At 39.3% G+C, this 24096-nt stretch overlaps 1 protein-coding gene across 1 annotated transcript; it reads right to left on the bottom strand.

Annotated features, from left to right (window-relative positions):
• Positions 1–906: 906 nt before the first annotated feature.
• Positions 907–22996, bottom strand: LOC145486470 (ATP-citrate synthase-like). Its single transcript, XM_081465145.1, has 32 exons — positions 22518–22996; positions 20528–20650; positions 19781–19843; positions 18693–18791; positions 17831–17922; positions 17437–17516; positions 16674–16804; positions 15848–15966; positions 15227–15366; positions 14881–14942; positions 14322–14439; positions 13105–13256; positions 12702–12878; positions 12238–12308; positions 11579–11631; positions 11348–11463; positions 11153–11257; positions 10880–10971; positions 9995–10181; positions 9801–9911; positions 9586–9651; positions 8982–9043; positions 8397–8490; positions 7950–8054; positions 7333–7382; positions 7150–7214; positions 6840–6925; positions 5929–6072; positions 5156–5269; positions 4626–4708; positions 4041–4117; positions 907–3286 (listed from the first exon to the last, which is right to left on the bottom strand). The coding sequence occupies exons 1-32, from the start codon at positions 22668–22670 to the stop codon at positions 3171–3173; spliced, it is 3306 nt and encodes a 1101-aa protein (XP_081321271.1). The 5' UTR covers positions 22671–22996; the 3' UTR covers positions 907–3170.
• Between the last annotated feature and the right edge of the window lie 1100 nt (positions 22997–24096).

Raw genomic sequence — 24096 nt, 5'->3', positions numbered from 1 at the left:
TTTAGGGTATTAGTAGCGCTTTTCTTTCCGTCATTATTTGTAGGAAGTTCTGAAAATTAAAGATTGGTAACCTATTTGGAATAGCCGGATATATATTTACACCTTCCTTCAGCACTCAGAACTTCAGAACCGGAGTGATTTTCATGGTTTTCCACAGAAAGAGAAGCTGAGCTGATATCATATCAGCACCCGCGTGTAATCTTTGGCAATTTGGTTATCATTGCATTCGTTATTTTATTTTGTTTCATGCAAATGAAACTTCAGTTAGAAACACTAGTAAGGTAGTCATTTTCAGTTTGTTTAGTTCCTCCTTCGAAACCGTTAGCGGCCGTTTTCGCACTATTAAAGACGCATAGTCCATCAGGAACAAGCTTGGGCAAGTATTTTTAGTGCCTCTGGTTATAGACACAAAACGGAATATTCGTCAAGTCGAACCATCTGCTTAAGTGCGTCTCGGACGACGAACTAAGAGATGAACTTCGAATGACAACACGAATGATTGCCGAAAAAAAAAATTAACGCACGTTTCCGTGAGCCGAAGGAAAGCATGGACATCTTACATGGCGAAAACAGTATAATGCATACACACGTAGAGAAATGTATTTCCACCTCTGAGACGGATAACCCGTCTGCGTGTATAGACAGGCATTAGACGAATTGTGTGTCCAGAGGTTTACACATGCCAGTAAAAAGAAGGGCAGAAGATGAATAATTCATCAAGACAAACTATTTGTTTTTTCCCATGCACGTTGAGCGACGAAATGAGGGCTCAGTGCGTTCGATAAATCGTTTCGTTGTATCAAAAGACACATAAATTAGCAGACGAATGATTTGACTGGATTTTGATGAGTCAGCATCGGGCTTTTGTGCCGCCCGATACTGACTAAAACCACTATTTAACTGAGTGGATGTACGTCATGTGATCTTTCTACCACGTCAAGGTGGGTTCACCATGTTTACTTTCCGGTATATTGAATAGAGTCGTGCTGCTATACCTTGCCTGTAAACAAGCCCCTTGTACAATTAATGTAATATAAGAAAAAACTGAGAGGGCTACGCGATGCCCGAAGGATTTCTTCCAGGATCAAAACATCCCGATTCATTCGTGTTTCTAAAAGAAAAAGAAAAAGAAAACCTTGTAAATCTTGCTTCAATTGCGTCCCTTCTCCTAACCGGAAATATCATACACCACAACATATTTGACTGAAAATGGGAACATGCCAAACAGGAAAGCTTTGATAAATTCTGTCGATAATGATAACCGGTTATTGGTTGGAGTTTCTTACCATACTCTTATACCATCCCCATTTCCTTCTTTTAGATCAATCACACGTTTCGTTGGGCCAAGGTATAGAGAGACCATATTCCTATTATGTCCCAGAGAGAGATCAAGGATGAGAAAACTAACACAAACCCTACAAATTCACTAAATTCAGCACTCTTCCTTCCTTTGCCAACATACTCATTGTTGTCTCGGTTATATTAAATCATCTTGAATAATCAGCGTGTTTCCGTGATGGCACGGGCCAGTGAAAACACTAATGACATGAAAGACAATAGACTATTTATAAAAGAATGCTATCAAAAAGCCAGTTTGACGCACAAGCGTGTTTTTTCCCTTCATTGTGCTATTTTTAAGTGATCTTGAAAAACATCTTAAACAAGGAGATAAAGCTCAATTATAAGAGCGAAGGGGAACACGACCCGCGGGAAAATCGACTCTGATTCAAGTTTAGAACTGGGATTAGGCTTGAAATATAAATGCACTGTCTAGTCAATGCTTTATAGCAAGTGAGCGCCTTCACTAAAGGGCTGTGCGAGCTCCGTTCAAGTGCTAAAGTGGAAAACATTTGTCGATAAAAGTTATGTCTCGGTTTTAGCCGATCAGGAAATATGTTTGCAAGTAAAGCGTGCGTTAGGGAAACTAAGAGATTTACTTCCCGAACAAGTTTCCCACTTGGCTAAACCGCAATGTTTCTGACGTTACTTAGTTTAAGCGGCCTATTTAGGGAGCTTAGGCAATGACCGCGGCGACCTCAAGGAAACATGAATTTATATTTTGTCCTCGAATTTAAGCAACTGCCTAGATCTGTTCAGTGCACCCATCCGTCTCAGAACTTTTTCAAACTTAATGCATAATGACAGCGTTCAGTTCCAAAAGGAAGTACGAAAAATTCGCCGTCTCTGTTCACGTTCTCCAAAATACGTCAAGTTGGTCATCTCACGTTGTTGTTGTGCACAGTAGGCTAAGAAAGGTACAAAGATTTATAACGCACGTGCGTTGCCATTGTTCTGCTCATCAAGCCTTGTATTTGATGACGTTCTCATTGCCGTCTCAGCTATCTTAAACCCATTTGACTCCTGGAGCTTTTTGCTAAATATGCATTTTTCGGACATTTTCAGCCTGGTTATGGGCCAAATTAGCTCCAGTCTACTCAAAAAGGCATTTGCAACACGACAGCATGCCTTACTCTCCATCAGCACCGCGTTTTCGACATTTTTGTTCGGGCATGCGCAGAAATCAAAAGAGAAACAAGGAGATAAAGATCAACTGTAAGTACGAAGGGGAACATTACCCGCCGAAAACACGTCGTCACCTTTGACCAAAAGATGTAAGTTAGTCAGCGATCTAACTTTGATCTTTCGGGCTCACCTTTGGCCACGCGGCCAGAAACTTTCGACCAAAAGTTAATGATAAGTTTCTACCGTTTTTACAGCGCGGGAAGAGAGTACACTCGTTACTCGCATGAATAGCGACGTGCTGGTTTTGATTCAAAAGTGTTTCTAAACAGACACACTCTCTCATACCTTGCAAGTACATTTTATTTCAATTCGCTTTGCATGTGTCTTTTACTCAAACGAGTTTTAACGGATTTTAAATTACAGCATTCAATCAGAGCCAACTTCATTACAGCACCAGATACATATTTTCTTCTGCAATATAACCTCGGTCTTCTTCTTGAACAACCTGTCAGCAATAAAGAGTTTAAGCAACTGAGATTCATTCCCACACTATCACAGCTTGACTCAAATTCGTTCCCTCTTTCAAAAAGTTCCTCTCAGCATCATTTCCAATTTCCTTTAAATATTCCTCTCCGAGGTTCCCGATGGAATTGGTGACACCCTTCGATTCGCTTACACCAGTGCCTGTGTTGCGTGACTGTCACGCCTTATTCAAAGCTGGCCGGGCGCAGGTCGTTTAGATGGTCGGGCATAATGTAGGTGATATCATCCCATGGATGTCTGTACAAGCCCATCTTTAAACGCTTCTGATCTAAGTAATGACCTAAGAAAATTGAAAACTGTGTTTTAGCAACCTGTGTCAACATTCAAATTCTCATGAGCCGTTTGTTATGGGCGAATCTTTGCTGACGTCATTGTTTACATTTTTCCTCATTAACATACGACTTAGCGCATAGAAGGCATTACGCTAAATATCAATTGAGTATAAACATCTAAAGGGCTTGTGAAACTTTGTCATTGGTGACATTTTTGGCTCTTTGGGTGTAATATTCGAGGAGAAATTGGCTTTCAAAAACAAAGCTGCAAACTTTCTGAGTGGTAAAAGCGCAAATGAGCTCATACATTCTTTGTATAATTTTGAATTCATGTTTTAAACCTCCGTCGCACAAAAAGTATTCAATACATCGGGCTCAAATTCCTTGAGACAGTTAATCGTGCTGTGTCCTTTCAATATTCAGAGCTAATCTTTTTGTAGCTCCATCAGAAACTGTATCACTTAAGCTAATGAGGCAAATATTGTAAACAAAGATTCTCCTGTTAGTTAAGGTATGTGTGAAAAGTATATCGAGATCCAGAGAATTTCAATAAAGGGACCTGTCGGATACAAACCCAAGTCCTCGTACCCAGTTTTTGTCAATCTTCTCCGAAGGGAATGTCTGGGTACCAGACTACCATGATGCAATACAACCGACCAGGTGATCAATATAGCTAGTACCAGCAGCGACTAACAGTGTTTCTGGGCCTGAACAAGCACTTGTTTTCTGAAACGTTGGAAGGCAACAGGAAAACAGACTTACCGATGAAACCAATCGATCTTCCCAAGACAAACAATCCGTTCAGTGCCCCAATCTCCACAAACTCGTCAGCTTCCTCTCTGAAACAGTACAACAACAGTTTCGTATTAAATATGAAGAAAACGCCCACTTTTCGTTTAGTCTACTACAAAAATAACAAAAAGAACTTCCGGGAATGAAACTGCAACAAACGTGGAAAAGCACTGATCATGAAAGTAGAAACTTCCTGTTTTTCAATATGCTTACAACAATGACAACGACAACTTTTCGTTGTGACAACAAAGAGAAGTGAAATTCTTAGTAGTTTCAGTGTCTGCGGTTGAAACTGCAAGAAACATGAAAATGAAGGCGTCAGATACGAGACACAAACACAGCATGCCACAAATAAAAAATGTAATTGAAACCCTCACTTTTCTTTCCCTAAAATAAATCTAACAAGTGTTCAACTCTTCGCTCTGTTTCCAAATTAACATTATGTTTTTCTCTAAAAAAACCGCTTGCTGATACTGGACAGCCGGTTGAGTTATTTCCCAGCGCTACTGTAGCTCGGAGGTCAGAAGACAAGAAAAACGAAAAGTAAAGAAATACCTTGTGAAAGCTCCACAGTGACGAAGTAAGTCCACAAAGGCGGCGCCAATACAGCCGTCGACATTGAGGATAAGATTAGGCTTCTGTTAAACAAAGGTTAAATTTCACGGTTAGTAACCTAAGCTGTTAGCTGTAAGCAAAGTACCCTGCTTTCAATTTTCAAACCGGATAATTTAATTATTTCGTTGAGAGCAACTCAACGTAGTGACAAAAGTTCTTCCTATCTTGTGAATGGAAGGAACCCAGAATTTGGGAACAGAATAAGGAGAAATATCTGGGTACACTGAAAAACTTTGCCTCAGCGAACCCAGTCAAAAATCGGGGAAAACAAAACTAGTGGGAATCTGAGCAGAGAACATAGAGACTAGAAAAACCTAGGATCTTGGACATGACTAGGGAGAAGTGGGATTGGCGGAAGGGGCGTTCAACCCCTGGGGGAAGCAGTATCCCTAGGATTCAAATAAGCAGTATAACTGTGGGACTCTCTACGGACAACAGGAATCTTAACTCTTTCTCTAGTGTAAACGTACCTTAGACGTGGTGATCTTCTCGACTTCTATGGCGTAATCCATGACAGTGGTGGTGGGAAAATGTTTCTTCACAAATTCTTTCAAAATCACCACACGCATGTCGGGATTGTTTAGCTGAAAGAAGAAAAAAAACACAAAGAACATCGAATAAAATTAACGTCTCATTGAGAAGTTTGTATTAAAAAGAAATCCTTACTTAAACTTCCTGTTTCTTTGACACCTTCCGATACTGCTCTAATTCTCGACACAGACGACGGAAATTTTAGACTGTCTGCTGAATTTGTCAGCAATGGGCTTTTCTCCATAACTTAACAGGCTCATTGCTGCCTCACGGAAAAAATAACAATTCTATTTCCTGACTTCCCCCAGAACAGAAAACAATTTTCATCCACTATAATAAGACGGTCATCATAGGAAAATAGAAAACGTGTAACAACCTTCAATTAACAAAATTCCGTGACCTGGAAAAACAACTGAACCCCGCCAGTGACTTTTCCTGATCTCTAGCAACTCATCCCAGATTGAAAAACCAATCTGAAGATTGATTGTGCAATCGAAGCTAAGAGACAATGGGACAAACATCCCCATTTCGAAACTTTCATTCGTTCTTCGCCCATTAAAAGCAACATTGCAAGGCGTTATAAATAGAGAGAGCGATACGACATGATAGCGAATTGTACACGCAAGAAAAGACAGGTTTTCCTGGACCTTTTATTTCCCAAAATATCTCCACCCGAGATCAACATCGGGGAAACTGCTCGCAGAGTACTTACAGACTTCACCCGATGTCCAATGCCCATGATGAGCTGTCCTTTCTTTCTCATGTCATTCACGAATTCCATGGGCGCCTGTCCACTGTCCACGCCGTGAGAAAACAGCCGAGCAGCTGCGTCTAATGCTCCGCCGAATCTATCGCCCTGAAAACACAAACGTCCATAACCGGCTTAGGCATAGATCACACTAGTGACATCAGTAACGACATTAACGAAATAACGAAATAGTAGCTTTATCGACATAAAAGCATAAGGAAAAGATCAGTATTTTTTTTCCTTACGTCGTTATATTCATGTTGTTATGTTGCTTTTATGTAACTATGTCAGGTTGTTCACACTACCAAGATAACGACACAACGTCCTTCTTAGGTCGTTATGTTTATGTCGTTATGTCAATAGTGTGAACCAGGCTTTACTGGAGTACCTTATGGTGATTAACGGAAATCTTGTACAGCTCGCGTGCTGGATAAGGTTAAACAGGCAAATTCTGCAAGACGATATACACTTGCAGAATCATCATTTCACATTTAAGAAGTGGAACTCAAACAGCTGGCAAAGGAAGACAATCGCACCACCCTTGTTTGGTTTTAATCACGATTAAAGTGCGCAGATACCAACATTTTCAAGGCTTAGGGTAGGAGAGGGGGTGCTATATATGTTACATTAAGCTCCTTGAAAACAATACCCAAAGAGTTTCCAGGTCCTACTGACCAATAAGAAATTGAAATTGACCACTACACGTTTAGAAGTATAAAAATAATGATCAAAAATATCTCAATGGCGCGTTTAAGAATCGCAGTGATTATGTAACAGCCAGACTCGTCGAGAGTACCCTAAAAGATGCCAGTGCTACAACATTTAAGGTGTTCGGATTACGGGTAAGGTTTAATCGTTTACTTTGAAATACTTACGATTGTAAGGAGACCAGACACCAGGGAAGATATCAGGTCCTTGCCAGCTCTAGCTGTCACGATTGTGTTATGTGCACCTGAAACGGCTGTGCGTGACATAAGAAGAAAAACTTGCGTTACAAAAGCGAAAATAATTTCCTTACCTCTTTCTCTGAACAAATCCGGTAATTACCAGGAAAACAAAATCATAAGCTAGGTCATAATCACTTCGAGAAAAAAACGCGACTACACACGGTAATTTGAGAGTTGTCCTTCGTTGCATGACACTCGTAGTGTGCTATAAGAATTACGTCTACTGCGTGACACTAACCTGGTCCGTGATCAGCAGTTATCATGAGGCACATCTCAATAAATTCACTTGCGTAGGGGGGTAATCTGGTGACGAGACAAACGATAATCGAGTCAGAACGCCTCTGCCCTATATTTCTTCATGTTAGGTAAGTAAAAGTAAATAGATGAGGTTACAACGTAAATACGAATTGAGCAAACGTACTTTCTTTGGAACCATAAAAGACCCAAAACTCCTCCAACGCCGATGTCCTCCTGCAAGATATGAGTCAAGGCAACAATTGTCATAAATTGCACCTAACACCTTTTTACCGTCTTGACGTACAGAGCCACTTTGGCTTAGCATGCCTTCACCTGCGACAGCTGGCAATCTCGTTGCCAGAGGCCGCGATACACATGGTTAGCAATAAAAAAATCAAGACTTGGCGAAATTGGAAGATAAGCATGAGCCACCATTACTTGCAGCGGTTACCCTCTCTACGCATGTTAAGGAAACGTTTTAGAACTTGAACGCATGGGCACAATCAAACCAGCTAGAGGATTTTCTGGTACCGGTTTTTGATTTCGAACCGGAGCGACAAGCGTGCGGTCAGCGCTGACCGAAAACGCACGAATCCTGGAGACTAGATTGCGAGAGATAGTTGTTTCGGTAGCTTTGGGTAGGTGGGTCGGTTGTGTGATTTCTGGTTGGTACAAAAGTCCAATCCTAGTCTCTCTTACAGGAGATACATTTGATGATTTTAAAACCATTTAGAGTGTCTGACATCTATTGCCTCTCGTGTGATGATTTCTGCATTAAAGAAAATTTTAAAACGTCCGTACCTTGAACACCTCCGTAATGGGCATGCCAGCGTACAAGAGTTCTGCTCCTCTCTCATCACAGATACTCGACATGAACGAAGACGGTTTGCGGATCAAACCAAGTTCCTGCAAAATTAGAACGAGTAGAATTTAATACATGTATGTAAAAGCATAAATGTATGCAAAGTGTTCTTCACGCAAGAAAGGGGTGAATTGCACGTGTCCAAAGTGAGTAACGCGTACAAAGTTAAGTAGCCTTGTAGGCTGCACTTCAGTAGCTTAAGCCCATTGGGAGTACTGCTACTGCTACCCTTTCATGGAAGGGAACCCCTCCTCCTTCCAGCACTTTTGCATTCTCTCTGAATTTAAAACTGGGCGTATACTAGATCTTCATCTTCCAGTGACGCTCAGTCATTAAAAAAAATTAACATTCTTAATCAAACCTGCCTGTTTTCATTTTCTACTCACCTGCGCCCAAGAGTAATCCATAGGAACTGTGGGTGGATTCTTCTCTGGTTTGGGAACAATCGTCCCATCTCTCACTAAAACTTCATAAACTTCCCTAAACAAACAAAGTAAAAAGGAAAGTTACAGCGTGTTTTCAGGGTCGGGTAGCAGTTCTCGTAAGGTCTCACAAGAATGGCTTGATACCCTTGAGAGGACAATAGAACAAACAACAGAAACAATGTCCCTAGCCCCAAAACAATAACAGTTCCTAACAAGCAAAAAAATTACGAGCTTGCGAGAGCTGCTACGCTTTCTCTGGCTACCACAAGAGACGCTAACCAGTTCACATACTCTGTTAACAAGAGTATTTAGCGTTTTTACACTGTAAAACGCTTATCTTTTACATTGCGCGAACAACCTTTTTTCTATAGCGGCCAAAAGAAAACATGTAAATAAAATGTCAAGTGTTCGTGTTTCGAGTGCCCTTACTGTAAGAGGTACTCACATTTCTAAGTAAACACAGTTTGCAACTTTTTAAGCCATCAAAAGGAATTTATAATCAGCTGTTATCAATGGCGTGGAGAACACAAATAAGACGTGACTTACTTGATCATATCAAACAGAGAATCAAAACTGTCTGGTACATAAGCACCTGCCTCTTTCAGAGCCTGTGGGTGAATTACAGTAAAGTGAGTTAGTGTCTACGGAAAATACCCGGCATTCAAAGGGCTACTGGAACCCTGGCTCCCATCAACTAACTTGGGTAATCGCAGACAATAGGCCAGTTTCGATATATTAAAATTCTAACCATTGGAATAGAACAAGAGAAATCGTGTCGAGTTTGAAGGAAGAATAATTTATATCTATTGTTTTATTTCCCTAAGCCTTGGAGTTTGAAATATCAAAACTGGCCAATGAATTACCAGCTAGGGGCAAGCCCCATTACCGGGCAGGCAGCACACAAAGTATCAAGATTCCCCCACCCCACCCCATTAGCTGTGAAGGCTCGCCCAACGCATTGTGCTTGCTCACCATTTTGTCACGTTAGTCTATTACACACGACTCACTCTAGACTGCCAAGCAATCTGATAAGTTACCTAACAATTTACCAAGTTCCTGTGGATTTTGTCAAATTAAAGAGCATTTCATAAGAACTCTCCTGCAATATTTTACGTTTAGTTAGTGAATTCATTAAAAAAAAAAAACTTACGTTGTTCTTGGCGACTGCTGTTTCGTTTTCACCATGAGCACTCGCTCCAGCGTGACCGAACTGCACCTGAGGAACGAAGAGAATAGAGAGGAGGCAACATTCACCGACTATTTGCGACAAATTTCTTTTTACATTACCTCTGAAAATTCTCATCAGAAAATAACACAAGACGACTGGGTACGAGTTAACGCAGGAATAGAACCCAGTCTACCCACCTCCGACGTGAACATTCCTGCGCATGTCCCGATACACCACACAACGACAGGCTTGGTAACCTCGCCACTCTTTATGGCCTCGCAAATCTTGTATTCCTCAGTACCACCAACCTGGTATCAAAAGAACATCAGAGTTGAGTCGAGTGAATTTTTATGGTCGCAACTCTTCATTCTAACGCGAACAGAAAATGTACCTCTCCAAGAACCACGATCATTTTGACATCCGGGTTTTCTTGATATCTCATCACGTGATCCATGAACGTTGTACCCGGATACCTGTCACCGCCAATGGCCACGCCCTCGTACACACCATTTGTGGTCCGCGAGATGATGTTGTTGAGTTCATTGGACATGCCGCCGGATCGAGACACGTAAGCAACGCTGCGAAGCAAAACAAGAATTTCTTTATTTCATAACCGGAAGGTCCAGTTCAACACCTCAGGCTAACGTTTAACAGTGTGGTAATTTTCAAGTTCCACTTAAATATTTTCTGCGGTTCAAAACGACGCTTGGCGTTAACCCTGGCAAAATGGACTCGCAAGGAGTCACATGTAGTCGCAAGTTGAACTTGCGTAGAGAAGACTTAAGTTGGGTGGCCAAACGGACTCGCAAGTAAACGCATGTCGCATAGCACATTTCAAGGCAGAAATATGCTGTATTTCATTGACTGAAAGATTGCTATAACAACGAATAGGCATCACTCAGCTTGCGTTGACTTGGGTTGGGTAGCCAAACGGAAAAAAACTTGCGTCGACTTGCGTGCAAATTTGATTTCGACCAAAGTGCGCGCCAGTCATCGCAAGTCAACGCAAGTGCACGCAAGTCCTGGTCAAACGGAGTCGCAAGTAGCCCCGAGGTTTCAACTTGCGTCTACTTGCGAGTCCGTTTGACCGCGGCTTTAAAAGCTTTCACATTCCAAAACTAGTTTTACGAGATCTTCACATGAAATGGAGGTCATGGGTTTGAATCGACCATCCGTTCAGTTTTTATGTTGTCCACGCTCGATCGATATGCAGGTTTCTAGCCCTCAGACGATTTCATGTACATCGCTATTTCGTCTTGTCTTAACATTTGCTCACCTTCCTGGTCGATAAAGTTTTGATGCCAAAATGTTGTCCAACATGCCGCCAGTATTACCGATTTTAAAACAGCCAGGCTTGATACCTCCAACCTGCAATCGACAAATACGTGAATTATGACACAAATATCAGAACACTCACAGACAACACGTGTAGCAACACTTTTTCTCCACGTGTTATGTTATTAAGATATGTTTTTGGCGCCAACCGCTCTACAAATAAGTTTTGCGAAGGTTTAGGAAAGAAATAGGCATGTGTTTCATGTGTACTTACCGTTGCGGGGCCAATAATAGTTATTCCCAATTCTTTAGCTTTTCGGTTCAGTTGCCTGGTCTTTGCTTCAGGAATTCCTTCAGCAATGATGGCGATCGTGCGAATCTGCAAATGGCAACAACAGACTTAAAAAGTCTCTAAAAATCTTTTTTTTTTTTTTAAACAACACTGAAATTAAGTGCTGGTAAGGCGTACTTGTGGAAACTGCATGGCTTCAAGAGTTGCATCATAAGCCGAGCGCAGCGAGGCAAAGTTGATCATAACATCGGCATCTGGATGTTTGTTCATGGCTTCGGACATGTCTTTGTACACTGCAAAAAGAAACCGTCAGAGCGTTCAATACTTGCGAAACAACATAAAGGGGGGCTTAGATTCCTTAGCAAATGACTGTAGTTTTGGGTCAGTTTGATTCAAATTCCAACAAACCTGGAATCATGATTTCTTTGTGTCCATAGTAAAATTTTTGACGGTGATTTCCACTGCAACACAACCAGCAAGAAAGTTTTTTAAAATTCCTCCTGAATTAAGGTACTCGTAAACGTTCTCTACAAGCAATTCAAATGCTTTCTATTTGTCTTGCATGGGCGGGTAAAAAACGAACCGTTTACACTCGAGCTCTAACCATAGTTTATATATATTTACTCAGCAAATCAGGTTAATATCCCAAACCAATCGTGATGAACTGGCTTACCATTAACTATATATTTCCCGCCCTTGACACGTGGTTACGCGATTTCCCGCATGTTTTCCACATGTTTAACACGTGTATCCTGCATACGCGCTTTCCCATACACTTTGTCCGCGCAAAATTTCCCGCAAGCGAACAGGCATACATTTTCCCGCGTTAATTGCAAAAAAAAAAAAAAAAAAAAAAAAAACCTGATTTCCCGCACTTTGCTGGTGGCACAACTTTTTGGTTCAAAGCTTTTATTGCTTTATTGCAAAATTTTGCCTCTGAAGCCTCTTTGGTATCGCAGTGTATTTGCCTAAGCGGTTACTTTCGGTTTTTGAGAGGCCGCTCTCGGAAATATGGATAAAAATCATATTTTATTGGCACACAAGTAAAACACCACAAATTTTCTCACCTGAAGGGGTAGACCATAGCGGCTACTGATGGTCTCTTTCTCTCACAAACATAATCAAAATCTAACATGCCCTGCAATTAAATGAAGTGGTGTTAGGTTCGTTAAAAGAATATCCTAACAGCATCGAGACACCATCGTGTAATTCCGAAAATTACCCGACATTATCCGAAGATAAAGTTTGACCAGTAACACTTCCGAAAATGACCCGAAGTGAGTAACAAAGATGAAGTAGTTTCCGACCACGTAACGATTACTTCATAAGCTTTGTGAGGTTTTCCTAACAACTCTAGCTATGTAAGCCTTACTGTCAAGCTCTCAAACTAAAAATTAAACACTAAAATAAAACTTACTAACCATGACAGAACTGCACGGGTTTACGTTCTAAAAGGCCCAAGCTTAATAATTTTAACAACACGCATTCAAGCAGATACAGACATTGCTAATATACGTATTTTCACGCATACCTGAACAGCTCTGGCTTGCAGACCCCAGATAATCGTTCTGGTCTCGCAGGTGAATAAAGCCGCTTTCTTCCCTGCTGCAGCCTTGCGGCTTTCTTCTGGTGAGGGTTTTTCATCGGGTGTTTTCTCAGCGCCATCTGACATGTACACTGTGTGTTTACTACCTACACTTGCAGAACCCTGCACAAGAAAAATAAATGTAAAAGAGTGTTAAGTAAAATAGGGTCTTTTAGGAAACCAACTGAACCACAAGCTGAAAACAATGCTTGTGCAGTTGTTGAATTTTTGATAGATTGAGAAGTTTCCGTGGACAGCAAACCTACAGTAGTGGCAAAAGTTAATCATGAGGAAATTAATAAAAAAAAAAACAAACAAGAAAGGTACAACAAAGAGTGCAAGTTCGTACTTTGTTCTGAGCTGTAAAGAACATGTTTGCTGCTGCATTTGAGTCGAAGCCAACTTCTTTGGGAATCTCTCTCTTTCCCAGAGCCATGCCGACAATAGCTGTCATGTGAGTCTCTGTTCCAAATACGTGCATAGGGAGTCCTAAACTGTCACCTGTTAAGACAGTCACGTGGAAAGTAAACAGGAAATGCTTGCGGTCGACACCTCCCATGCGTCAAAGTTATGTCATGGCTATCATTGATAGGGGCATAAAAAGTACGTGTCGGATCAAGAGGTCCATACCACCAGAACTTATTGCAGTATCCATACATTGAGCAACTAGGAGTATTGCGTGGGGAGAGGTACTGTGAGAGTTAAGTGTCTTGCCCAAGAACAACACAGTGACCCTGACCATGTCGAAAAACCAGACTGGTTGATCCAGAGTCCTGTGTCCAGAGTCCTGGTAGGCACGGTGGCCTCATGGTTAGTGGGCTCGTTTCCGAATCAAGCGGTCCGGGTTCGAGCCCTGGCTGGGGACATTATGTTGTATTCTTGGACAAGACACTTTACTCTCACAGTGCCTCTCTCCAACCAGTTGTGTAAATGGGTACCGGCGAACTTAATGTTGGGGGTAACAACGACAACAACAACAAGGTTTATTTGAACTGTAAAATTAGCTTAATTACTAATTAATAAATGGACTAGCATCCCATCCAGGGGGGAGTAGAAATACACCTAGTCACTTCATGCTACAGAAACCAGGATAGGCTCCAGCCTGGTGGGCCACTTGGCTCGTATGCAGACTTTTCCTTTATCTTTTACCTGTGTGCTAACCCTTAGGCCAGCTTGTCTTCTACGTTATGGCCATAGACACAAACTATAAATAGTGGAAGAGCTTGATAAACATATCAGTCTCATTGTGAAACTCTGCAGGGCTTTTGCTAGTAACAGGCAAATTTACTCTTTGATTTGAAGTTTTTGTAAGGGGCCATGCATTAATTAAAAAGGTTTTTTTTCCCTGATACTGCTTCAGGGCCATGGCCCTGTTGCGGGTTTGAGTTTTGAAATGCCAATCCATTGCAAGTTGCTACCTGGCATTGTGCCAGGTTGCCCTAATCCCTGGGTGGAAAGAAGCAATGTTGTAAATTTCATGCAATTATGATTGTGGTTATGACCTTGACTTAGCAACAGAGCATGTCAGATTACTCATGTACACATACAATCAGTTGCCCTTCATACCTACTTCCCTCATGACTCGGAGACCTTCTTGGTAGTTTGGTCCTCCTCTCCGTACATATATCTGTACTTTGTGTTCCAAGAGCTTCTTCTGATATTCCTGAAGGGCTTTCACTATGCCCTGTAAAATGACGGACAGAGGAAATGAAGAGAAGGAAACTGAAATACATAATAACTAGTAATAAGGCATTTACTATACCAGGTGCCATGAGATGCCCACGGACAATCAATCATTACAGTGAAACTATTGGGACTTCACCAAAAATTCTCTGACTCTGGAACCTTGAATTAAAATTTCTGTAGCATTAAGCGACAAGAAATGTTTCTACACCCATCCCCCGACTAGGTGGTATGTTTGTTCAACGTGGGGTTTAAGTTCCCAGTTCCCATTTATTCAATGTGCTGTGCACTTGGGTGGAAAGAGACAGAGAGTATGTCCCCCAAGAACAAAACTCAGTGAACACAGCCAGAGCTTGAACACGGATGACACCATCCAGTGTCCAGTACTCTAACCATTACATCACCATGTCTCCCTAAAAGACTGTACAGGTTTTATGCATACCTTGAATGTTGCTGACACATTGGTGAAGTTTGCAATACCCCCACCAATGATGAGAATTTTTCCTGTGAAAGAAAATAGTTTTAACAACTATACTACAGTGGGATTTCAGTCGTCGCACTACTGCGAGACTTTATCTTACTGACTTGTGGTGAGCTATTTCCCATGAGACACGTCAATGCCACACAACTTTAGAAATTCTAAACTTTATTGACAGACAAATAGAACATAGCTTAGTGTACATTTAAGTTGCAAACGTAGTTCACGAAAGCAATTGTTTAGTACCAACTGTAGGAGCTCTATTTACTTAGTTATACTAAAGAAAGAAACAGACTGACAGCTGGCTTACCATCAGGTCTTGGTGGACCCTCAGTCATAAGTTTGAGTATTGTCTTGGCATACTCATACGTCTGCGATTCTGACGGAGCACCAGAATACTCGCCATAATTTGCTAGTTCGGAAGCACCACCCAGGTCACACACAGTGTCACTAAGTTGAAGTAAAAATGAGTATTGTTACTATTTCAGTGACAAATAGAGGGGCTGAAAAAACTGAGAGAAATTAATTTATCCTTGATGATCTGAATTAGACTTCTTTTGCTTGAAAACACAAAGAAGAACACAAAACAAGTGAGCAGTCATGAGCGTGCAAGCGTGATATGTGATGCCACAAGTTGCAAGTAGCGCAAGCGTCACATCTTCTGGTGCCCATGCTACTCTTGGCTCACTGCATCACTGCTCCCTCCTCACATGTCACGCTCAAAGTCATGTTTGCACCCTCAGTTGTTTCCTCCCCATGGATTTCCAGAGAATGCTAGCAGTCTAGAACTGACTATGAAGCTGGCACTCTCTCCTAGATTACGAGCAGCTTGATCCTGTTTTCATAAGCAAGCACTGCTGCTCTCAAGTCCAGTGCATGGATGATTAGATCACTGCCATTTTTTGTCAACTCCATCCAAACCTAAACCCACCTGTACACAACAGATGCACCTCCTCCAGCAACCATGGTCCATATCCGACCTTTGCTGTTCAGGATTGTCAGTTTAAGAGAAGCTCCGCTCTTAGCATCTAGTTCAGCAATGTATGCCTCCTGATTATAACCAAATCAAAGAGGAACATCAAATAAACTTTTCGCCAGTTTTATTGACATAAATGACTTCTCATACTTTTTGATAAGGTAGGTTGAGTTGTTATACTTCAATACTTAAATAACAAGGTACATTCCTCTCAAGTGGTGAGTTGCAGTCTTAAAAAAAAAAAATCATGGCTGCGATGGAAGTGAAAGCTGGGCCAAAGCAATTTTCCTGTATAACGTACATGTACATGTCTGAAATAAAACATCTAGAATATATTGTAGAGGGTAATTGACTTCCTTTTTGCCAATTTGTTTTGTTCCACACAGCATGCAAAACTTTAATGTCTTGAGACCAATAGTCCAGGACTAGTGGACTTTCCAATAATTGGACAAGTGGAATCTGTCCTTGCATGGCTATATGCCTGAAAGGCAAGTGAAATTTTTTTGGGGAGGGTTTTTTGAGGAAATTTCAATTACAGATTGAAATACTTAGCCGTAAGATATTAAATTATGTTTAGCACTGATTTCATTTTTCATTGATTAATCAAGCAAGCAAGAAAGTTTAGGAACTACTATAAGTGCATGGGAAAAACATTCTGGCTTCTTATACATCATAGGTTACGGTTTCTTAACAGGCAGCTTGAAATTGGTTTTCTTTGCGCCCAAGTGCTCCAGATTTATCTTTTGAGGGAGGAGACTGGGGACAATTCCAATGTTCTTACCTCTGGATATGCCTCTCTTCCAAATGGAGGAGGAAAGTCAATATCTCCCCATTTTGTTTTACACATGAACTCTGCAGTCTGGTCCAACTTGGCGGCAAGATCAAGAACATGAACTGACTCACCAACAACCACTGAAAAAGAACATTGATGTCACAAACTAGAACTTGACTTGCATGACTTAGTGCCTTAGAGACCCCAGGGGGTTAGAACACAATCATATCTAGTAGCAAGTGTGTATCACTTTCAACTTCTTCCAAACTTTCAGACACATGCAAGGTACTAGTTTCCTATTTCTGCTAGAAACACTTATTCACATCTACAAAAATGTTTGGCTGGATTCTCACAATGCTGAAGCACAGCTTTGAGACAGCTGGAAGGCACATTTTTTTCTGTAGAAATATTAATTAGCTATAAAAATAGATCTAAGATAGGATATTTTTTAGAAACATTACAAAAAGGTAAAAAAGCTCAAAAGCTAGACAACATTTCAATGTTTTCACAACATCATTATCAAGTCAAAAAGATAAGAAATTACAAATCTTAAAATACTTATAAGAACAATGGTTGTTAGACTAGTATAGAAGTAGTAACAAAGAAAATGCTACTAGTTTAAAAACAAAAAGTTTTGCATGTATTGAGTCCATCTGGGTATTCAAAGTAGGCTTGAGTTTCTTGATGTAAAGCATTTAGAAGTTTTTTTATAGCTAAATGTTTTTTTTAAAATATTAATTAATTATTTTTTAAAAAAACATACTTAACATACCTAGAGGATTTATTTCAAGGTAAGTAAAGTACAGGTTGGTGTAAAGTTGAAACAAGTCATGGATAAAGGTAGCAAGTAATCTGTGAACAAAAAAATTGCATCACCATCATGATCAAATGGAAAGAAATAACAAAGACTACATAAATTAGATATTGGATGTGCTACTTATAGCAGATAGTTAACACCTGATTGGGATAAATCTTACATAAAACCTTCTCATAATGATAGCAATACAATTTCGAATAAGCAGCTAATTTATAGCCTGCAAGAGCATCCAGTTTTTTCGGCTCTTGTTTCACGTGCCGGTGCATGAAACAAGAGCCGAAAAAAGCAAATGCCCTCCATGACATAACAATTAGTTAGAGTGCTGTTATTGTCAAGAACTTTCCCATACTTTTTCTTTTGTTGTGGAACATTTAGCATGAGCTTTTTCTCAACCAATTCAACTGTGACTTTGTCTTGAAGGCCAACCTCAAGTTTAACAGCCTACAAAAAAAAAAAACAAATATTGACATTCATTAATTTAAAAAAAATTATGCAACGTATAATTTTTGCATGTATAAGTTGATAGCACTTTAATGTACAATGTTGCTCTTACTATGGTAACTAAAGTGAATAATATTATTATTGTACCTTGACTAATAATCACCTGACAGTGAAACATGGCAACATTATAAAGTTTAGACACTTACTGGTATGTTTGTCTGATTCTTATGATTTAATATAGGTTTTCCAAAAATTCATGCCTAAACCCAAATTAATCACATCAAAGCAAAACTTTTTTTCAAAAAAAAAAAAAAGAAAAAAAAACACAAAAATTGGGAAGTGCATAATTCAAAAGAGCTTCAAGCCAAAGAACCGTTTTGGAAAGTAAATATACATGTATGCAGTTTTTGCACCATTGATCAAAGTTTTTGAAACCAACTTCTCAAACTCATTTCGTAATTGAACAAGTTTAGACAAAGGAAATCATGACCGTGGAGGTGTATGGATTTCTGATCTTAATTAGGATTGGATTTTTAATACTTTATCTCTCTTTTTCTCCTTAGCTTTTAGCTTGAAGTTTGTCAAAAATATTCAGTTACATGAACATTATATTTTCAACTCTCTTCTCAGTGTTTGGAAATATGGTCAAACACAGTATTTTGTGTTTGATATATTACATTAAGATGCCAAACATATCTTAATTATTTAAACTTGATTTATATACAGAATGGCATTGCTTGTACAGCACAAAACATTTTAAAATACTTTACCTTGCTGTCCACATCGCCAATTTCAACCCCACCCTCATGGTGAAATAAGATTGTGTCACAGTCACGCTGTGCGTAGATGCACACATAAAATTCTTCATTCTAAAAGAAGACAAAAAGGGATTCATTGTCATCATGTTATAATGACAGTTGATTAGTATAGAATACCCCAAAGTTCAAAAGGCAATCAGCACAATGGGGTCATTTGACTTGTACAGCTCCCAAACACTTCAAGTTTTCAATGTGTGATCGATTCATTAGGTCAGCAGTTAGTAAACACATCACTGCCACTTAAAATTGAAATTATAATAAACTTAAGGAAAAATCACAATTAATTCTGTGAGTTGTAGTCAAATGATGACATCGTACAAGTCTGTTCTTCATGATGAAGTGCCAACTGGCAGAGAACTAACATATTAAGCTCTAAGAAAGAAAATGGGAGAACATTAGCCAAAAGATTATTTTCACACATTAAGAGACTGCATTCCCTAATAAAGGGTTAAAGTTCCTTTGGTGATTACAGTGTATTTCACTTAAACATTTAATAACATTATCAATATTAGTATTTAAATATTTAATATTTAGACTTTGTCTTTTTTTGTGACAGCAGTTTAAGGGGTATTTGTGAAGAAGAGCTCCCAAAACTGACTGTCGGTCAACTGTCAGCCAATGGGTTACCAAAAGGTTACAAACAATCTACCGCCACATAGACGTTCCCGTTTATATTTACACATAACCCACCTCCCTTGGACCGATTTATTGTCTCTGTCATTCTGTGACAGCTTTAATTAGCACATGCATTGGGTATAAATTGAGTTACCATTCACCATTCAAGAATAAATTAGGTTTGGTGATACACAGAAGTGTGTTGAATGAAAACTCTGTACACCTTTCTTCTGGAATAAAGCATGTCAGATTGTATAAGATAGTTTCTAATAAAGTAGTGAGGAAAATATCTTCTATACATCCCATCAAAATAATATAAACTGGTTTTACAACATCGATAGTGTGAGATCTTGTAACCAAAATGCTTCTTCATAACCATTCAAATCCCTTCTCAATACTAATCTACAAATCTGTCTATAGTGTACCTGTTTGTGTGGAACAAATGGCTCAATGATGAATCTTTTTAGTGGTCCGCTTGCAGCCCCAACCTGTCAATCAAAATAACATTACATACAAGCTAATCTGATTAAGGCAATCTTACAAAGACAGTTTTGCATTAGTGGCAGCTGACAAGGATTAACATCTCAGGCTTTAAAAGTGATCAAACTGTTGACTGATAAGCACACTGGAATCTCAATTCATTCAAACCCTGAATGTTTTTGAGCCTCTTAACTATTTGAAATAATATTTTTTGCCTCCTAGGTAAAAAAAAAGCCTGCAAAAATTTTAATTTTACCTTCGATTTTTCAAACCAATTTATATTCCCCTTGGCTGCTCAAAAACTTGGGATTCCATTTAAAAAAATCTTGTTTTTTTAACTTTTTGTTTCAATGTTTTTTCCAGCATTAGTTGTAGCAATTTAGTTGCACATCGAGACATCACAGTCTATGTTTTTTTATGATCTTCTTTACTATTATCACTTGCCTACATGACAAGGTTTGATTTTTAGGCAGAAATTTGATCTTGGTCACTCCTTAGGGAGATACATGTATTCGTAAAGTGGAGAGGACCACAATGAAAAATGTCTCTATTAGTAACAGGAGATTTTCCAACGGTTTGTCATATATTGCCAGCGGGGATACTTGTATAAAGTGGAGGTGATCACAAGGAAAAATATCACAATCAGCAACAGGAGATTTTCCAAGGATTTGTACCGTATAACAAAGACTGACCTGAATATCTTTGCCCATTCTCTCATCAATCCATTTTTTAGCTTCTTGTAAATTGACGTTAACTTTAATCAAGCCAAGCTTGCCTCGTCGCTTTATAAGCTGATCTGGCTTCACAACAAGTTTCTGAAAATTGATAATAAAGAAAATTAAGTGATTACACTTCTCAAATTCCACATAAATGGTTTAGTTGATTCCAGTCAACTCAAGAGATTTTTTCACTGTCTTTTTTCTTTATCAATTAGCTACTAGTTTGTGTTAGCTATATCTTTAAAAATGTATTACAGCTAGTAAAGTACTTCACTAAAGTGTACATGGCGTAGTCAATAATTGGATGTTCAGAAATCAAACTCAATTGAACCCAGTAGGTACTTTTGGTAGTTTTAGTAGTTTTAATTATTGTATATTTTATATTTTAGATCTGTGATATTTGTATTTCTTATTTTAGATTTTAATACTTTTTATTTTTATAGAGGACCTCCCTGAAAACCACGTATTTACGTGACTGGCACTTCTTCTTTAAAGATTGTTATTATTATTATTATTATCATCATCATTATTATTATTATTATTATTATTATTATTATTATTATAACCCAACAGTTTGATTGAGTTTGGCAATCCAACAAAATTGAGCAACAAAATTTGTGCGAGTTTAATTTCTGAACCAATAAAACTCAATAGAAAAAAAATGAACACAATCAAACTCAATCCATTAGATTGTGTCTGATTATTCGACAACCGAACACAACCCAATGGACTGCATTTGATCATGTTTGCTAAATAAATTTGCTTGAAAGGTCTTGTGATGTGGTCTGAAAAACACAAATTTACATGAAAAACATGTATACCACTGATTGACATATCAATCAATATAATATATAAGACATAAGACATATCAATAATTGATATGTCATGTCAATTGTTTGTACATGTCAGTGACCAACACAAAGGCCTGTGTTACTTTGGTCACTGAGCACATTTCATCCACAGTTCCAAACTCTTAACTTAAATGAGAGATATAAGATCTTATAAAGTTTTCAAACATAGTCAAAAATTTTGAATGGTGTAAAATTTTTGAACAGGCTTATTTTCAGACAAATAGTCGTCAGAAATTTAACAGCATCCAAGTTATTTGAGTTACTACGTACCAGCCCCCCCCCCTCCCCCTACCAGCTCCCTGATGATTGCTAAACATTGTCCAAGAAACATCAGTACATTATGTCTGTACAATTCCAGACGATGGATGTCTCAATTGAAACCTGATGAAAAATCTGATAGTGTCCAAAACATGAATTATCCTGATATCAAAATCTTCAATAGAAATGCTGCATATCACAACATCTAGGTAACAAAAATGGTGGATCTCCCATGGAAGGACAATATAACAAGTAGTATCAGCAAATATCTATCTTCCTTGGTGGTACTAAAAATTATGCAATAAATTTGTTTGGTCTAGACGGACCTGTGGGTGGGTGCAATATTAGGGTGAGCATGATCAACTTACATTTCAGTTGTAGTGTACATTAAAATGTACATTACACTTTCTGAAAAGTATTTCAGAAAGGCTATATAGTTTTTCTTTATGAAAAGAACATAGCAGATATAATGCTCGCCATGCAGGCTCACTCTAATCCTGTTCACATCGTAATCAGCTTTTGTAACCTTGAATGACCTTTACATTTCTGTCATGCCACCATGTTCATTTCATAAGCTTGTCAATCAAAAACATGTCCTCTCAAAATTATAAGGATCGGATCGGAAGATTTGTACAATTTAAAACACAACGATCGGATCGCCGTCGACATAAATTTTCCACGATTCTGAAATAAGCTCAAATTCGCTAAAAAGCGTACGTTTTATTATGAAACTTGATTTGTCGGGACAAAACAAGTAACGTGTACAGCTAGAAAGTCCAGACTTCAATTAACAGAAAATTTTTGCCTAGAAGATGAAACTTAAAGCCATTAAATTATGTACAAAAGTAGCTTACCTCGCTTGCAATCCATGGATTTTCCTGTACAATTGCGTCCCAGTTTGTGTCATGTACAACTACAGCAAATTTATTTTTTACGTAGCAAGTGTTTTGAAAACACTTTGCAAGTAGCGACTTTCCATCGGTTTCGTAGATTGCCTTCGCCGACATCTTGCTTAATCAACGAGGGTTAACAGAGAAGAGGACGTTTTACGCGTATGGAAGGACGGAATGTGAAAAATCGCTGACAAAGCCAGAGATTTGTTGCGGTGTCCTGCTCAATGCATCGCTGGCAAGTCGAAAAGAATGCGCGGACATATGCTACCTCATTTGCATGCGTGTGCCATGTGGCAGACACCTCGCGTGACACAGGCGTGACAGCCACGTGAAGTGTGTGGCAAAGAAAAACAATTTTTTTTGTTTCCAGATTTCCAGTGGAAAATGTGTGCGTCAGGCAGAGTTTGTGGGGAAAAAATTGTCCTGAATTGACTGAATTTGTGTAAACACGTCGTCCACGTACTGTACTTTACATGTAAAGTACAATTTCATGTCATGCAAGTTTTATGTGTAATTATAAATAGCGGAGCTCCGAAAGGAAAGGAAAGGAAAGGAAACCCATGAGTTGATTTTCTCATGGTTATCATGGCTAGCGGTATTGCTCGTTAGAGAGAAGGAAAGTTAGAAAACTTAAATTAAAATTCTATCTTTTCCTGGGTGAGCTTAATCAGGCTCTGAACAACCCGTGTTTTATCAGGGTTTAAAACATAGAAAAAGCGTGCTTTATTGTATTGTGTCTTCATTCCCTCTATATATATCATAAAGCAAATAAAGAAGCCTAAGCCGTGTATTACGCTGTGATAAAACACTTCCGGCATTTGAGAACACTCGAGAAATGTAGAAAACACGGGCCGCAGGCGAGTGTTTTCTACATTTCCCTCGTGTTCTCAAATGCCCGTCGTGTTTTATCACAGTGCAACACACTGCTTAGGCTTCTTTATTTGTTAAATAATAGTCTTTTTACGATAACTGCAGAAACTCCGGACATTTGAGTACACTCGAGAAATGTAGAAAACACTCGGCGGCTCGTGTTTTCTACATTTCCGTCGTGTTCTCAAATGCCCGTCGAGTGGGGTTAAAAACGGGGTTAAAAACCCAATTTTGGTACCTCTTAAGGTGCCTCAACAGGCTCACAGTGGGAGCTTTTGTAGTACCTTTCATGGTATTGAGCCGAAAAAATATGACTGGAGATTATGTGTTATGTAAGAATTAGTACCTCTAAGGGGGGCGGGGGGGGGGGAATTTTAAGCCACACCTACAAAACAGGACCTTGGTGCCTCTTAGGAGTTCCTTTCAAAATTTCCGACGGGCAGTCCCTTCTTTTTTATATGGGAGTCACCCCGGGTTGCAGGTTCGGTCTCCTACGAAACCAAGCCCGAATTGGACTTCGTGTTCAAGTTCGAGTTAAGTTCGCGCTGGACCTCGAGTTGGACCTCGAGTTAGTCTAAACAACGTCTCGATGTAAACAACTCTGCGATATATTTAACACGATATACAGAAGATGGCGTGACGAGCCTAAAAGAGGCTAACGCAAATCAGT

The sequence above is a fragment of the Orbicella franksi genome, chromosome 5 (genome assembly GCF_964199315.1).
Source record: "Orbicella franksi chromosome 5, jaOrbFran1.1, whole genome shotgun sequence".
Lineage (NCBI taxonomy): Eukaryota > Metazoa > Cnidaria > Anthozoa > Scleractinia > Merulinidae > Orbicella > Orbicella franksi.
The sequence above is the reverse complement of the archived record's forward strand: the minus strand, read 5'-3'. Positions and strand labels throughout refer to the sequence as shown.